The 18,240-nt window shown below is 40.9% G+C and overlaps 1 protein-coding gene across 13 annotated transcripts in view; it reads right to left on the bottom strand.

Annotated features, from left to right (window-relative positions):
* CEP192 (centrosomal protein 192) overlaps positions 1-18,240 on the bottom strand; it is a 192,651-nt gene that overhangs the window by 85,819 nt on the left and 88,592 nt on the right. For all 13 annotated transcript variants that reach the window (XM_030925757.1, XM_030925749.1, XM_030925754.1 and 10 more), the window contains 4 exons: positions 17,718-17,808; positions 17,380-17,556; positions 2,357-2,617; positions 1,987-2,102 (listed from right to left, as the gene is read on the bottom strand). In XM_030925757.1, coding sequence (XP_030781617.1) covers positions 1,987-2,102; positions 2,357-2,617; positions 17,380-17,556; positions 17,718-17,808 — 645 coding nt within the window. The remainder of the gene's footprint in view (positions 1-1,986; positions 2,103-2,356; positions 2,618-17,379; positions 17,557-17,717; positions 17,809-18,240) is intronic.

Raw genomic sequence — 18,240 nt, 5'->3', positions numbered from 1 at the left:
CCTAAAAGAAAAACCTGTTTTGGAAGTTCCCTCAAAATTTACACATGGTAATAAAATTATCAGTTTCAGTTAAATATTAACATCAAACAAGAATTTCCTAAAAGAAGAGTAAAACTAGATTCTTTTCAGGTCCTACATTTTCATTATTTGTGATAATGTGGTCATAGCTAGAAATTTGTCTCAGAACACAAAAGAACATGCTAAAAAATGGGAAGATTTGAAGGGGAATATCTCAATTACCATATAACTATGTTTATCTGGCTCCTTCCAGAGAATCTAAGGTGAGAACACTGAAATGTAAATTTCTCTATAATACTCAGATGTCCACAAAGAAAATCTCACTACTGTAATTTTATGTCAAAGAGGAGTTTGAAAACAATACGCTGACTTCTATATCCCAATTAAGAAAAAGAAAAACATCAGAATACCCCATAATATGATTTCTCCAAATGTCAGTTTCTATTTCCAAAATACTTAAATAAGAAACAAAACCAGGTTCAAAGGCAAGCTTTTTATTTGGTCTGTTCTAACATCATGTAGCAAGCCGCCATTAAATTCTCTCTTATAAAACATTCCAATGACCCTCAACAAATTAAAAACAAAACAATTTCCCAAATTCTGTATCAGAATAAAACACAGCCAAGCACAAAGGGTTGGAAGGAGACAGGCGTATTCCTCCACACCCCCTTTCTAACTATTTCTTATTAGCAGGTGACACACCATGAGCTGCACTCATCCTGTGTTTAGGTCCTTTAGTCTAGGAAACTACACTTTACAATGAGAGAATTCCTATCTTTAAATCACACCTAGCCGGGCACGGTGGCTCAAACCTGTAATCCCAGCACTTTGGGAGGCCGAGACGGGCGGATCACGAGGTCAGGAGATCGAGACCATCCTGACTAACATGGTGAAACCCCGTCTCTACTAAAAAATACAAAAAACTAGCCGGGCGAGGTGGTGGGCGCCTGTAGTCCCAGCCACTCAGGAGGCTGAGGCAGGAGAATGGCGTAAACCCGAGAGGAGGAGCTTGCAGTGAGCTGAGATCCGGCCACTGCACTCCAGCCTGGGTGACAGAGCCAGACTCCGTCTCAAAAAAAAAAAAAATCACACCTAAACCTAAATCAACATCCTAAATTTTCCAACAGTTCAGCATATCAAACTATGTTTAAATTATCTATTTATCTATTTATTTATTTATTTATTTGAGAGGTCTGGCTCTGTCGCCAAGGCTGGAGTGCAATCATAGCTCACTGCAGCCTTGAACTCCTGGGATTGTGATTTTCCCACCTCAGCCTCCGAAGTAGCGAGGACTACAGGGGCACACCACCACACCCAATTGAATTTTCTATTTCTTTTCTAGAGATAGGGTCTCATTATGTTGCCCAGGCTGGTCTTGAATTCCTGACCTCAAGCAATCCTTCCACTTCAGCCTCCGAAAGTGCTGGGCATGAGCCACGTAGCCTGCCTATATTTACATTAGATAGATCAGATTTTACAGTAGTTTGTACTTTTTAAATAGCTACAAGTTAAACATCTTATACATTTCGAAAATTCGACTTGATCCTTTCAAATAATTCACAGCATTCCCAGAAATATTACTAACTAGTCATCTGTTTACACAATATAATCATTCAGTAGTTTCTAATCTTTTATAAAACTGACACTGTCACTTGACATGTCGTCAAGAGTACATTATGAAAATGGTCCTATTATGAAGTATGATGCAGCTAATGAGTAAGGGAAGAGTGGCACAATACATTCATCTAGAACAGAGGGCACATCCTGAGGAAATATAGGAGATGAGTTTCCTACGGGTATTTTTTCCTCACATTGTGGTAGCTCATCACCCACATAAATTCTACCATGATTTTTCATCTACCAATTCACTAATAGTGAAATGTTCTAAAAATTCCAAATCCCAAGCCACAGAAGCCTTCATCATTTCTACTGAATGGTTCCCAACATTGCGTAAGATAAGTGATCTACCTGCGATACTGCTGTCTTGAAATTTCATCTCCACCAAATAAGTATACAGTTGATAGTTCTGTTGCAGTTTTATTATTGATTCCTCTGTCTGATGGATTATATATTAAAGTAACATCCTGATGCCAAGAAAAAAAATCAGGAGTAAATATTAAAGATTTTTAAGTAATTTCATTCTGATTCAACAATCTTATGAGTCTAAAAATCTCACATAGACACAAGTGCATGTGCATGGCATTTCCAAGATCACGTAAGTATGTCCACTCCTACATTATTTTCAAATATTATTGTAGTTTTTGGTTTTAAAATACATAATTATTAACTTAATTTTAAAATGAGTTGACGTTGTTAGCACAGAAACTTTTATACTTACTTCTTGTGTTCTTTCCTTGAGTACAAATTTATCTGGAAAAATCCTCAATACTTTAGGATCCAGCAAAATTTTTTTCTGAGAATCCTTAAAACCTACTGCTTTAACAAAAGCTGCTCGGGAGCCAGTGTTGCGGACAGAAAAAACAATTTTACTTTCTTGGCCAGGTACTAAGCCATTCACTGTTACCATGTAACTGTCAGATAATTTTTTAACGCCTTCCAAAATAAGATTGCTTGTTCCTCCATATCCAGACAAAGGTATCTAAAAGAATATACATATCCAAAATTACTTTAATGTTAAGCAGAAAGCAAAACACTGAATTAGTCAGAAGAAAATTCAGAAAGATTTAATACAATTAAAAATTTTAATGTTTGTGTATTTTGAGTAGTAGTTCCCCATTTCCAGTCCAGCAGTATGTTGAAGACTTTGTTTTAAAGAAAAAACAAACAAAAGAGCTGCAAAATTACCTGGCTTCTGAAATGCTAAGAATTAACTATTTCAAAAGCCAAGCTTAGATGACAGAGGAATAATACAAAGATTAGTACAGATATGCTTAAGAAGTTTATAGGGTAAAATATACTAATCTTTTTAATTTACTTTGAAATGCATTAAAAAGATGAACCGGGGGCTGCCAAGGTAGCCAAAGAGGAACAGCTCCCGTCTGTAGCTCCTAGTGAGATCAACACTGAAAGCGGGTTATTTCTGCATTTCCAACTGAAGTACCTAACTCATCTCACTGGGACTGGTTAGAGAGTGGGTACAGCCCACGGAGGGTGAACCAAAGCAGGGTGGGGCGTCGCTTTACCTGGGAAACGCAAGGGGTTGGATGCCCTCTCTCACCACTCCTATTCAATATAGTATTGGCAGTTTTGGCCAGGGCAATAAGGCAAGACAAAGAAATAAAGGGTATTCAAATAGGAAGACAGGAAGTCAAATTGTCTCTGTTTGCAGACGACATGATTGTATATTTAGAAAACCCCATCATCTCAGTCCAAAATCGCCTTAATCTGATAAGCAAAGTCTCAGGATACAAAGTCAATGTGCGAAAATCACAAGCATTCCTATACACCAATAACAGACAAACAGGGTCAAATCATGAGTGAACTCCCATTCACAATTGCTACAAAGAGAATGAAACACCTAGGAATACAACTTACAAGGGATGTGAAGGACCTCTTCAAGGAGAACTACAAACCACTGCTCAAAGAGATGAGGAGGCACAAAGAAATGGAAGAACATTCCATGGCCATGGATAGGAGGAATCAATATCATGAAAATGGCCATACTGCCCAAAGTAATTTACAGATTCAATGCTATTCCCATCAAGCTACCACTGACTTTCTTTACAGAATTAGAAAAAAACTACTTTAAAGTTCATATGGAACCAAAAAAGAGCCCATAGAGACAATTGCAAAACAATCCTATGCAAAACAAACAAAGCTGGAAGCATCACACAACCTGACTTCCAACTATACTACAAGGTTATAGTAACCAAAACAGCATGGTACTGCTACAAAAACAGAAAGACAGACAAATGGAACAGAACAGAGGCCTCAAAAATAACACCACACGTCTACAACCATCTGATTTTTGACAAACCTGACAAAAACAAGAAATGAGAAAAGGATTCCATATTTTAAAAATGGTGTTGGGAAAACTGGCTAACCATATGCAGAAAACTGAAACTGAATCCCTTCCTTACAACTTATACAACAATTAACTCAAGATGGATTAAAGACTTAAATGTAAGACATAAAATCATAAAAACCCTAGAAGAAAACCTAGGCAATACCATTCAGGACATAGGCATGGGCAAAGACTTCATCACTAAAACACCAAAAGCAACTGACAACAAAAGCCAAAATTCACAAATGGGATCTAATTAAACTAAAGAGCTTCTGCACAGCAAGAGAAACTATCATCAGAGTGAACAGGCAACCTACAGAATGGGGGAAAATTTTTGCAATCTATTCTTCTGACAGAGGGCTGATATCCAGAATCTACGAAGAACTTGAACAAATTTACAAGAAAAAAACAAACAACCCCATCAAAAACTGGGCAAAGGATATGAACAGACACTTTTGAAAAGAAGACATTTATGCAGCCAACAAACATGTGAAAAAAAAGCTCACTGTTACTAGTTATTAGAGAAATGCAAATCAGCCAGGCACGGTGGCTCACACCTGTACTCCCAGCACTCTGGGAGGGCAGATCGTGAGATCAGGAGATCGAGACCATCCTGGCTAACAGGTGAAACCCCTTTTCTATTAAAAAAAAAAAAAAAATACAAACAATTAGCTGGGTGTGGTGGCATGCACCTGTAGTCTCAGCTACTTGGGAATCTTGGAGGCAGGAGAATCGCTTGAACTCAGGAGACGGAGGTTGCAGTGAGCCAAGATCGTGCCACTGCACCACTCCAGCCTGGGCAACAGAGCAAGTCTCTGTCTCAAAAAATAATAATAATAAAAAATAAAATAAAAACCACAATGAGATACCATCTCACACGTTAGAATGGCAATCATTAGAGATTCTGTTCCAAGATGGCCAAATAGGAACAGCTCCCATCTGCAGCTCCCAGCATGATTGACACAGAAGATGGTGATTTCTGCATTTCCAACTGAGGTACCTGGTTCATCTCATTGGGACTGGTTGGACAGTGGCTGCAGCCCACGGAGGATGAGTCAAAGCAGGGCGGGGCATTGTCTCACCCAAGAAGTACAAGGGGTCAGGGGATTTCCCTTTCCTAGCCAAGGGAAGCCGTGACAGACTGCACCTGGAAAATCAGGACGATCCCACCCAACTACTGAGCTTTTCCAATGCTCTTAGCAAATGGCACACCAGATTATATCCTATGCATGGCTTCATGGGTCCCATGCCCATGCTGCTAGCGCAGCAGTCTGACACTGACCTGCAACGCAGCAGCCTGACACGGGGAGGGGCGTCCGCCATTGCTGAGGCTTAGGAAGGTAAACAAAGCATCCAGGGAAGCCTGAACTGGGTGGAGCCCACTGCAAGGCCTATAGCCCCTATAGAGCCCACCTCTGGGGGCAGGGCATAGCTGAACAAAAGGCAGCAGAAATTTCTTCTGACTTAAATGTCCCTGTCTGACAGCTCTGAAGAGAGTAGTGGTTCTCCCAGCACAGTGTTTGAGCTCTGAGAATGGACAGACTGCCTCCTCAAGTGGGTCCCTGACCCCTGTGTAGCCTAACTGGGAGACGCTTCCCAGTAGGGGCCAAATGACACCTCATACAGGCTGGTGCCCCCCTGGGATGAAGCTTCCAGAGGAAGGATCAGGCAGCAATATTTGCTGTTCTGCAATACTTGCTGTTCTGCAGCCTCCGCTGGTGATACCCAGGCAAACAGGGTCTGGAGTGGACCTCCAGCAAACTCCAACAGACCTGCAGCTGAGGGACCTGACTCTTAGAAGGAAAACTAACAAACAGAAAGAAATAGCATCAACAACAACGAAAAGGACATCCACACAAATACCCCATCTGTACATCACCAGCATCAAAGATGAAAGGTAGATAAAACCACAAAGATGGGGAGAAACCAGAGCAGAAAAGCTGAAAATTCTAAAAACCAGAGCACCTCTTCTCCAAAGGATCGCAGCTCCTCGCCAGCAATGGAACAAAGCTGGACGGAGAATGACTTTGATAAACTGACAGAAGTAGGCTTCAGAAGTTTGGTAATAACTTCTCCGAGCTAAAGGAGGATGTTCGAACCCATCGCAAGGAAGCTAAAAACCTTGAAAAAAGATCAGACGAATGGCTAACTAGAATAAACAATGTAGAGAAGACCTTAAATGACCTCATGGAGCTGAAAACCATGGCACATGAACTACGTGACACATGCACAAGCTTCAATAGCCGATTTGATCAAGTGGAAGAAAGGGTATCAGTGACTGAAGATCAAATTAATGAAATAAAGTGAGATGAGAAGTTTAGAGAAAAAAGTAAAAAGAAACGAACAAAGCCTCCAAGAAATATGGGACTATGTGAACAGACCAAATCTACGTTGACTGGTGAACCTGAAAGTGACAGGGAGAATGGAACCAAGCTGGAAAACACTCTTCAGGATATTATCCAGGAGAACTTCCCCAACCTAGCAAGGCAGGCCAACATTCAAATTCAGGAAATACAGAGAACACCACAAAGATACTCATCGAGAACAGCAACTCCAAGACACATAATTGTCAGATTCACCAAGGTTGGAATGAAGGAAAAAATGTTAAGGGCAGCCAGAGAGAAAGGTCGGGTTACCCACAAAGGGAAGCCCATCAGACTAACAGCGGATATCCACAAGCCAGAAGATAGTGGGGGCCAATATTCAACATTCTTAAAGAAAAGAATTTTCAACCCAGAATTTCATATCCAGCCAAACTAAGCTTCGTAAGTGAAGGAGAAATAAAATCCTTTACAGAAAATCAAACGCTGAGAGATTTTGTCACCATCAGGCCTGCCTTACAACAGCTCCTGAAGGAAGCACTAAACATGGAAAGGAACTACTGGTACCAGCCACTGCAAAAACATGCCAAATTGTAAAGACCATCAATGCTAGGAAGAAACTACATCAACTAATGAGCAAAATAACCAGCTAACATCATAATGACAGGATCAAATTCACACATAACAATATTAACCTTAAATGTAACTGGGCTAAATGCCCTAATTAAAAGACACAGACTGGCAAATTGGACAAAGAGTCAAGAACCATCAGTTTGCTGTATTCAGGAGACCCATCTTACGTGCAGAGACACACATAGGCTCAAAATAAAGGGATAGAGGAAGATCTACCAAGCAAATGGAAAACAAAAAAAGCAGGGGTTGCAATCCTAGTCTCTGATAAAACAGACTTTAAACCCACAAAGATCAAAAGAGACAAAGAAAGCCATTACATAATGATAAACGGATCAATTCAACAAGAAGAGCTAACTATCTTACATATATATGCACCTAATACAGGAGCACCCAGATTCATAAAGCAAGTACTTAGAGACCTACAAAGAGACTTAGACTCCCACACAATAATAACAGGAGACTTTAATACCCCACTGTCAACATCAGACAGATCAACGAGACAGAAAATTAACAAGGATATCCAGGACTTGAACTCAGCTCTGCACCAAGTGGACCTAATAGACATCTACAGAACTCTCCACCCCAAATCAACAGAATATATATTCTTCTCAGCACCACATCACACTTATTCCAAAAGTGACCACATAGTTGGAAGTAAAGCGCTGCTGAGCAAATGTAAAAGAAAAGAAATCACAACAAACTGTCTCTCAGACCACAGTACCATCAAATTAGAACTCGGGATTAAGAAACTCACTCAAAACCACACAACTACATGGAAACTGAACAACTTGCTCCTGAATGACTACTGGATAAGTAACAAAATGAAGGCAGAAATAAAGATGTTCTTTGAAACCAATGAGAACAAGGACACAACATACCAAAATCTCTGGGACACATTTAAAGCAGTGTGTAGACGGAAATTTATAGCACTAAACGCCCACAAGAGAAAGCAGGAAAGATCTAAAATCAACACCCTAACATCACAATTAAAAGAATTAGAGAAACAAGAGCAAACACATTCAAAAGCTAGCAGAAGGCAAGAAATAACTAAGATCAGAGCAGAGCAGAAGAAGACAGAGACACAAAAAAACCCTTCAAAAAAATCAATGAATCCTGGTTTTTTGAAAAGATCAACAAAATTCATAGACTGCTAGCAAGACTAATAAGGAAGAAAAGAGAGAAGAATCAAATGGATGTGATAAAAAATGATAAAGGGGATATCACCACCGATCCCACAGAAATACAAACTACCATCAGAGAATACTATAAACACCTCTATGCAAATAAACTAGAAAATCTAGAAGAAATGGATAAATTCTTGGACACATACACCCTCTGTAGACTAAACCAGGAAGGAGTTGAATCTCTGAATAGACCAATAACAGGCTCTAAAATTGAGGCAATAATAGCCTGCCAACCAAAAAAAGTCCAGGATCAGATGGATTCACAGCCGAATTCTACCAGAGGTACAAAGAGAAGCTGGTATCATTCCTTCTGAAACTATTCCACTCAATACAAAAAAAAGGCAATCCAGGTCGGGCGCGGTGGCTCAATCCCAGCACTTTGGGAGGCCGAGGCGGGCGGATCACGAGGTCAGGAGATCGAGACCATCCTGGCTAACACGGTGAAACCACGTCTCTACTAAAAATACAAAAAATTAGCCGGGCGTGGTGGCGGGCGCCTGTAGTCCCAGCTACTCGGAGGCTGAGGCGGGAGAATGGCATGAACCCGGGAGGCAGAGCTTTCAGTGAGCCGAGATCGCACCACTGCACTCCAACCTGGGCGACACAGCGAGACTCCATCTCAAAAAAAAAAAAATGGCAATCCTCCCTAACTCATTTTATGAGGTCAGCATCATCCTGATACCAAAGTCTGGCAGAGACACAACAAAAGAACAGAATTTTAATCCAATATCCCTGATGAACAACAATGGGAAAATCTTCAATAAAATACTGGCAAACCGAATCCAGCAACACATCAAAAAGCTTATCCACCATGATCAAGTGGGCTTCATCCCTGGGATGCAAGGTTGGTTCAACATACACAAATCAATAAACATAATCTATCACATAAACAGAACCAATAACAAAAATCACGTAATTATGTCAATAGATGGCAGAAAAGGCCTTCGACAAAAAATTCAACAGCACTTCATGCTAAAAACTCTCAATAAACTAGGTATTGATGGAACATATCTCAAATAATAAGAGCTATTTATGACAGACCCACAGCCAATATCATACTGAATGGGCAAAAACTGGAAGCATTCCCTTTGAAAACTGGCACAAGACAGGGATGCCCTCTCTCACCACTCCTATTCAACATAGTGTTAGAAGTTCTGGCCAGGACAATCAGGCAAGAGAAAGAAATAAAGGGTATTCAATTAGGAAAAGAGGAAGTATTCAATTAGGAAAAGAGGAAGTCAAATTGTTCCTGTTTGCAGACAACATGATTGTATATTTAGAAAACCCCATCACCTCAGCCCAAAATCTCCTTAAGCTGATAAGCAACTTCAGCAAAGTCTCAGGATACAAAATCAATGTGCAAAAATCACAAGCATTTCTATACACCAATAACAGACAGACAGCCAAACCATGAGTGAACTCCCATTCACAATTGCTTCAAAGAGAATAAAATACCTAGGAATCCAACTTACAAGGGATGTGAAGGACTTCTTCAAGGAGAACTACAAACCACTGCTCCACAAAATAAAAGAGGGCACAAACAAATGGAAGAACATTCCATGCTCATAAGAAACAATAAGAAACAATATTGTGAAAATGGCCATACTGCCCAAGGTAATTTATAGATTCAATGTCATCCCCATGAAGCTACCACTGACTTTCTTCACAGAATTGGAAAAAACTACTTTAAAGTTCATACTGGAACCAAAAAAGAGCCCGCATTGGCAAGACAATCCTAAGCCAAAAGAACAAAGCTGGAGGCATCATGCTACCTGACTTCAAACTATACTACAAGGCTACAGTAACTGAAACAGCATGGTACTGCTACCAAAACAGAGATATAGACCAATGGAACAGAACAGAGGCCTCAGAAATAACATCACACATCTACAACCATCTGATCTTTGACAAACCTAACAAAAACAAGAAATGGGGGAAAGATTCCCTATTTAATAAATGGTGCTGGGAAAACTAGCTAGCCATATGTAGAAAGCTGAAACTGGATCCCTTCCTTACACCTTACACAAAAATTAATTCAAGATGTTTAAAGACTTAAATGTTAGACCTAAAATCATAAAAACCCTAGAAGAAAACCTAGGCAATACCATTCAGGACATAGACATGGGCAAGGACTTCATGAATAAAACACCAAAAGCAATGGCAACAAAAGCCAAAATTCACAAATGGGATCTAATTAAACTAAAGAGCTTCTGCACAGCAAACGAAACTACCATCACAATAACAGGCAACCTACAAAATGGGAGAAAATTTTTGAATCTACCCATCTGACAAAGGGCTAATACCCAGAATCTGCAAAGAACTTAAACAAATTTACAAGAAAAAAACAACCCCATCAAAAAGTGGGCAAAGGATATGAACAGACACTTCTCCAAAGAAGACATTTATGCAGCCAACAGACACATGAAAAAATCTCATCATCACTGGCCATCAGAGAAATGCAAATCAAAACCACAACGAGATACCATCTCACACCAGTTAGAATGACAATCATTAAAAAGTCAGGAAACAACAGGTGCTGGTTCAACCATTGTGGAAGACAGTGTGGCGATTCCTCAAGGATCTAGAACTAGAAATACCATTTGACCCAGCCATCCCATTACTGGGTATATACCCAAAGGATTATAATTCATGCTAGTATAAACACACATGCACACGTATGTTTACTGTGGCACTATTCACAATAGCAAAAACTTGGAACCAACCCAAACGTCCGTGAATGATACACTGGATTAAGAAAATGTGGCACATATACACCATGGAATACTATGCAGCCATAATAAAGGATGGGTTCATGTCCTTTGCAGGAACATGGATGAAGCTGGAAACCATCATTCTGAGCAAACTATCACAGGGACAGAAAACCAAACACTGCATGTTCTCACTCATAGGTGGGAATTGAACAATGAGAACACCTGGACACAGGGCAGGAAACATCACACTTGGGGGCCTGTTGCGGGGTCGGGGGTAAGGGGAGGGATAGCATTAGGAGAAATACCTAACGTAAATGACGAGTTAATGGGTGCAGCAAACCAACAAGGCACATGTATACCTATGTAACAAACCTACACGTTGTGCACATGTACCCTAGAACTTAAAGTACAACTAACAACAACAACAAAAAGAATGGCGATCATTAAAACATCAGGAAACAACAGGTGCTGGAGAGGATGTGGAGAAACAGCAACACTTTTACACTGTTGGTGGGAATGTAAATTAGTTCAACCATTGTGGAAGATAGTGTGGCAATTCCTCAAGATTCTAGAACTAGAAATACCATTTGACCCAGCAATCCCATCACTTGGTATACACCCAAAGGATTATAAATCATTCTGTTATAAAGACACATGCACATGTATGTTTATTGCATCACTGTTCACAATAGCAAAGACTTGGATCCAATCCAAATGCCCATCAATGATAGACTGGATAAAGAAAACGTGGCACAGATACACCATGGAATACTATGCAGCCATAAAAAAAGGATGAGTTCATGTCCTTTGCAGGGACATGGATGAAGCTAGAAACTATTCTCAGCAAACTAACACAGGAACAGAAAACCAAACACCGCATGTTCTCACTCAGTAAGTGGGAGCTGAACAGTAAGAACACATGGACACAGGGAGGGGAAGATCACACACCGGGGCCTGTCAGGGGGTGAGGGACTAGGTGAGGAATAACAATAGGAGAAATACCTAATGTAGATGACGGGTTGATGTGTGCAGCAAACCACCACTGCACGTGTACACCTGTGTAACAAACCAGCACATTCTGCCCATGTATCCTAGAACTTAAAGTACAATAAAAATAAGTAAATAAATAAATTTTAAAAAGATGAGCTGATGGATGGATATGTGAGAGAAGACATACAGCAAAATGTTAACTATAGAATCTAAGTGATAGTGTATGTGACTGTTTACTGTATAATCCTTTCAACTTTTCAGTAATTCTGAACCTTTTCATAATAAAATGTTTTTGGGGCAAACTGTATTTATAATCCTCTTAGTGTGCAGTCTAGCCAGTGTCAGAGAAAAGCATGCAACAGGGACTAAGCTAAAGAACTCAAACAATTTTTCAAGGGCAGACATATTGTCAACGGGGAAGGCAGCATACTAGAGTCAGGTTTGGGGATCCATCTGCTGCTGCTTCCACAGGGCTCAATCCTTACAGGAAGCAAGGCTTCACAGAATACATCCCATAAATTCGAATGTAAGCAAAACATTCACCCTGCTGGAAACTTTCCATACTCTTTGAAATACACACCTCCAAAACTTATCTTTCATTCCTAATTACAGGTTGAGTATCCCTTATTCAAAGTGCTTGGGACCAGAAGTGTTCCAGATGTGGGACTGTCTGCTTTATACTGGCTGAACATCCCTAATTCAAAAATCCAAAATCCAAAATGCTCCAAAGAGCATTTCCTTTGAGCATCATGTCGGCACACAAAAAGTTTCTGATTTTGGGCCGGGCGCGGTGGCTCACGCACGTAATCCCAGCACTTTGGGAGGCCGAGGCAGGCGGATCACAAGGTCAGGTGATCGAGACCAGCCTGGCTAACACAGTGAAACCCCATCTCTACTAAAAATACAAAAAAATTAGCTGGGCGTGGTGGCGGCACCTGTAGTTCCAGCTACTCGGGAGGCTGAGGCAGGAGAATGGCGGGAACCCGGGAGGCGGAGCTTGCAGTGAGCCAAGATCGCACCACTGCACTCCAGCCTGGGTGACAGAGCGAGATTCCATTCCTAAAAAAAATAAAAATAAAAAATAAAAAATAAAAAAATAAAAGTTTCTGATTTTGGAGCCTTTTGGATTTTGAATTTTCAGATTAGGGATACTCAAGCTGTACTAAAACAGGTTGCAAATACTTCCTTGCAAACTTGAAACCATCATAACTTATTCCGAGTTGGTATGTACTAAACCAAAATAACATTTTGAAAAAGTCATTTTTTTCATCAGTTTGTACTGTCTTGACTTTTAGTGCAAATAAACAGCATTTCAGGCTTGGCACAGTGGTTCACACCTGTAATTTCAGTACTTTGGGAGGCCAAGGCAGGCGGATCACTTGAGGTCAGGAGTTCGAGACAAGCGTGGCCAACATGGCAAAACCCCATCTCTACTAAAAATACAAAGATTAGCCAGGCGTGGTGACGGGCACCTGTAATCCCAGCTACTCGAGACGCTGAGGCAGGAGAATCGCTTGAACCTGGGAGGCATAAGTTGCAGTGAGCCAAGATCACACCACTGCACTCCAGGCTAGGCGACAGAGCGAGATGATGTCTCAAAATAAATAAATAATTACATAATAAACAAACAAACAAACAACATTTAAAAGGGTTTCAGATTGGAAGCCCCTGCAAATCCTCCCTCACTCAGTGGCCTCTGGTAGTTTCAATAGCAAAAATGTTTCTAATTTTTCTTTTACCATAGAAATGTACAAGTAAATTTTATCAAACTAAATAGTAAAAAACAAGGGAAAAGGTACCTTTGAAAATACTCATTATTTAAGTATTCTGCCTGTATTTTCAAAGCCTAAGAAATCACAAATTACTACTGAGTAACAAGGTTAAGAAAAAAGGATGATTGGCCGGCTGCGGTGGCTCACACCTGTAATCCCAGCACTTTGGGAGGCTGAGGTAGGTGGATCATGAGATCAAGACCATCCTGGCCAACATGGTGAAACCCCATCTCTACTAAAAATACAAAAATCAGCTGGGCGTGGTGGCATGCGCCTGTGGTCCCAGTTACTCGGGAGGCCGAGGCAAGAGAACTGCTTGAACCTGGGAGGCAGAGGTTGCAGTGAGCCGAGATCATGCCACTGCACTACAGTCTGGTGATGGAGCAAGACTCCGTCTCAAAAAAAGAAAAGAAAAAATGATTAAATGAAACAAATCTGACTCACACCGTAAATCCACAGACTAAACAGGAAAAACGATTGCTCCTAACCTCAGTACTACTGAAATGTTGAGCTGTATGATTCTTTGTGGTGGAACTGTCCTGGGCTTTCTCGGATGTTCAGCAGCCTCCCTGGCCTCTACCCAGTTGGTGCCAGTAGCACTCCTGTCCTGCCCCCAGTTATGACAAACCAAAAATAACTCCAGACTCTGCCAATGTCCCCTGGGGGTAACACAAGCTCTGGTTGAGAACCACTGCTCCAGATGACAATACACAGAGCTGTTATTAGCACCCTAGAGACTGGCACGGTACATTAACGTGGGCTCTGCATTCAGCCAGACTGAATTTGAACCTTGCGTCTACCACTGACCAGCAAGTAAGATGCAAAATCACAGCCACGCATCTCTCGCAGCCTCAGTTTACACAAGTGCAAAATGGCAAGAGTGGTTGTATCTCGGATGGTTGTTTTGAAGATAAAAATGTGACAATCCACCATCTTAGTCTGTTTGTGTTGCTATAACAGAATACTATAGATCGGGTAATTTATAAAGAACAGAATTTTATTCTTCACAGTTCTGAAGGTTGGAAGTCCAAGATCAAGGTGCTGGTTTCTGGTGAGGGCTGCTCTCTGCTTCTTTGTGTTTGAGACAAAGTCTCGCTCTGTCGCCAGGCTGGAGTGCAGTGGCGCAATCTCGGCTCACTGCAACCTCTGCCTCCTGGGTTCAAGCGATTTTCCCGCCTCAGCCTCCCGAGTAGGTGGGACTACAGGTGCGTGTCACCACGCCCAGCTGATTTCTGTATTTTTAGTAGAGATGGGGTTTCACCATGCTGGTCAGGATAATCTTATCTCTTGACCTTGTGATCCACCTACCTCGGCCTCCCAAAGTGCTGGGATTACAGGCGTGAGTCATCGCAGCCGGCCAGGCTGCTCTCTCCTGCATGTTCCAGAGGGAAGAAATGCTATGTCCTCACATGGCAGAAGACAGAAGGGCAAAAACGCCAAACTCCCTCCCTCAGGCCTTTTTGTAACAGCATTAATCCATTCCCGAGGGCAGAGCCTCATGACCTGAACACCTCCCAAGGGGATCCATCTCCCAACACTGTGGTACTGCAGAGTAAGTTTCCAATACAGAAATTTGGGAGACACATTCAGATTACAGCATCGACACAGTGATTGAGGGTAGTGCCCGGAATACAATCAACATGAAACAAATAATCAATACATTTTTATTGCAGTCCTATCATGTTTATGGTATTCAAAACACAGATCATTTCATTTGTTCCTCACAATCAAATTGGCAAGTTGGGACAGCAAGCAGCTTCTGATGAGTGCAGAAATGCTAAGGTGAGCGTAAGTAACAGAGACAGGGCTGGCTCCCTGGATTCTCCTGTCTGTTAACAGCTCTTCCGCCACTCTGCCAGGCTACTTTATCTTTACAAAGGCACAGCAATGTTAATTCTGAGTCTTCTTGTGAAATAATAGCCATATTCATCCCACAGGCAAACCCCATCCAGTCCATCTCTGTGAGAGGACAGGGCAGCCATCTATGCAGGTAGGAATCCCACCAGGATCCTGATTTGTCTTCAAAGGATGCCACAACCCTGCTTGGTTGATTATTAAATCAAATGGTTCTGCCCTAAATCACTAGAGACTTATCAGAGATTCTTCCTTGAGAACAACCTCAAAATCATGGCTAGTAAACCTAAACAAATCAGAATATATTCAAGAAATCTGAAAAATACAGCCCATTTAGTCCTCTCCACAAACCAAGTTTTATCCTTACACAAAATCGGATCGTCGGAGACCCTGAAGGCTCTGACAGTGTCTCTTGGGTGCACATGGAAGGACAACAGTCGCAAAAATCACCACTAACATCTTTAACAGCTGTGTCCACCGCAGCTCGTGAGGCCAATCAAGTGACTCCACAGAAAACAGAGGTCGAGCTCCAGTGTCAAATAAAGCTGTACTTGTCATACATACCTAATTCTAAAAACTTTCAGATATTGTTCATCTTGTAATTTATCACATCCCCTCTTTAACACTAGGATATAGAACCAAAATGTGAGCTCCAGCCCCACTGCCGAACACCTGTGCAGTTATGAGGCATGCACAACCATGTAGCTGGAGTTTCTTCCGACTGCCCTGCCATTGCTTCCTTTCCTCTACGATTTATCACTTTTATCTCTAATTGCTCTGAATGTGTCTACACAAATGGCTTCAAATCCTTTTTACATATGATGCTGGCAATTAAAAAGCACCAAACTCTTGTCTTGGGGCAAATTCAGTCAATGGGTATTTGGTATGGTCTAAATAGGGATGTCCCCCAGCAAATTCACATGTTGAAACCTAGTCTCCAATGTGACAGTACTAAGAGGTGGGGGCCTTTGGGGAACTGATTAAGCCATGAGGGCTCCGGCCCCATGCATGGGCTTGGTGCTCTTATAAAAGAGGCTGGAGGCAGCACTCTCATCCTTCTCACCGTGTGTGGGCACAAAAAGGCAGAGGGCAACCCTCCCCAGATGCCGCAATCTGCTGGTGCTCTGATCTTGGGCTTCCCAACCTCCAGAACTGTGAGCAATACATTTCTGTTGTTTATTATAAATTACTCAGTGGTATTTAGCTATAGCCGACTGAACAGACTAAGACAGTATTTGTGCTGATAATTGAAAAAATAAAACTTAACGTGAAAGTTAGTATCTTAAATAGCTCCACATGGATTTACCCAAAGATGTGTTCCTAAAAAGCTGGGTACATTTTTAAATGTCCAAATTAAAATGAAACTTAAGATATACCTAATGTAAATGACGAGTTAATGGATGCAGCACACCAACATGGCATATGTATACCTACGTAACAAACCTGCTGTTGTGTACATGTACCCTAGAACTGAAAGTATAATAAAAAATAAATAAATAAATAAATAAACACCCAGGAGCGCTGCTGGGCCTGCAGGTGTCTGTCAAGTCTTTGTTCAACAGGATGGGGTTTGTTAAAGTTGTTGAGAATAAGGCCTATTTTAAGAGGTACCAAGTGAAATTTAGAAGATGATGATAGGGTAAAACTGATTATTATGCTCAGAAGCACTGGAGATACAGGATAAAAAAATACAATAAAATAAAATACTTAAAAGCATTAGAAAGACTAATATCTATAAGTATACTATGCTGGCTGCTATTATAACTTGCCAATTCTACAAAGCATATAAATTACTCCTTAACTTGCTTGTAAGTCTAGATAATTACATATTTTCACTTATAAAAGGCAGAGTATATAATTTACAACGTTAAACCAATAGTTATAACACGGCATAAACTCCAGGGGAAGGGAAAAGCAATAAAATGATCTTACTGTGAACTTTACGCCTGGTTGTGATCGATTTCCAAGTTGTTTGATTTCTAGTCTAGCCAACATGCAAGATAATCGAGTAGGTGCAAATAATACAGAGATGATAATGTCTTCCTTTGGGTGAATTCTGATCTCACAGTTACTGGTCAATCGCTGTTCTGAACCAAAAGTGTTCTGAAGCTACAATTTAAAAATAGTAACTGCATAAAACAAAGCAGTAGCACAAATAAAACATACCATTAACACAAATTCTTAAAAGGTAATAACACAAAAGGGTCTGCATATGTAAGTGTTCCAGACCCAGACAGAAGACACTACAAGAATCCATGTACTCTACGAACCTGAAAGCAGTCCTGATCTTGTCCTCTAATAAGCAGTCGTAAATGTTGAGTTGTAGATGCAGAATTATTTCTTAAAGCTAGCTTCTGAAGCCTAAAAACAATGACACATTTTAAATATAGTTTTTCTCCATGGATATTGCTATCGTTATAAGAACAAAGCCAATTAAAACCAGCCACAATGTCTAGAGAAGAACTGACTATACGAGCCATTTCAGCAGCCTACAATTGTCTTCCCACAGTCCTAGACTCTATGTTTCTGAAAATGTAGGCTCAAGACTCACCTTATAGAGGCTTTTTGGTTTAATCTCTCTCCAGATACAGCTCTGCAGCTGACCTTATTATTTATACTATGTGTATAGGTATTATCGGTCATATAAAACATCAGTCAATGAAAATCCAGGTGAAGAAATTCATCAAGTCATTAAGTCAGTATCACACCTAGCTGGAACACCTAGCTTATCCAAGCGAGCTTTCAGGGAAACAAGGGGTCCTAGGCTAAGAGGCTCATTTGCACAAAGCAGTC

Source organism: Rhinopithecus roxellana, chromosome 21, assembly GCF_007565055.1.
Source record: "Rhinopithecus roxellana isolate Shanxi Qingling chromosome 21, ASM756505v1, whole genome shotgun sequence".
Taxonomy (NCBI): Eukaryota; Metazoa; Chordata; class Mammalia; order Primates; family Cercopithecidae; genus Rhinopithecus; species Rhinopithecus roxellana.
Note: the sequence above shows the minus strand (reverse complement) of the source record. Positions and strands in the feature narration are given on the sequence as shown.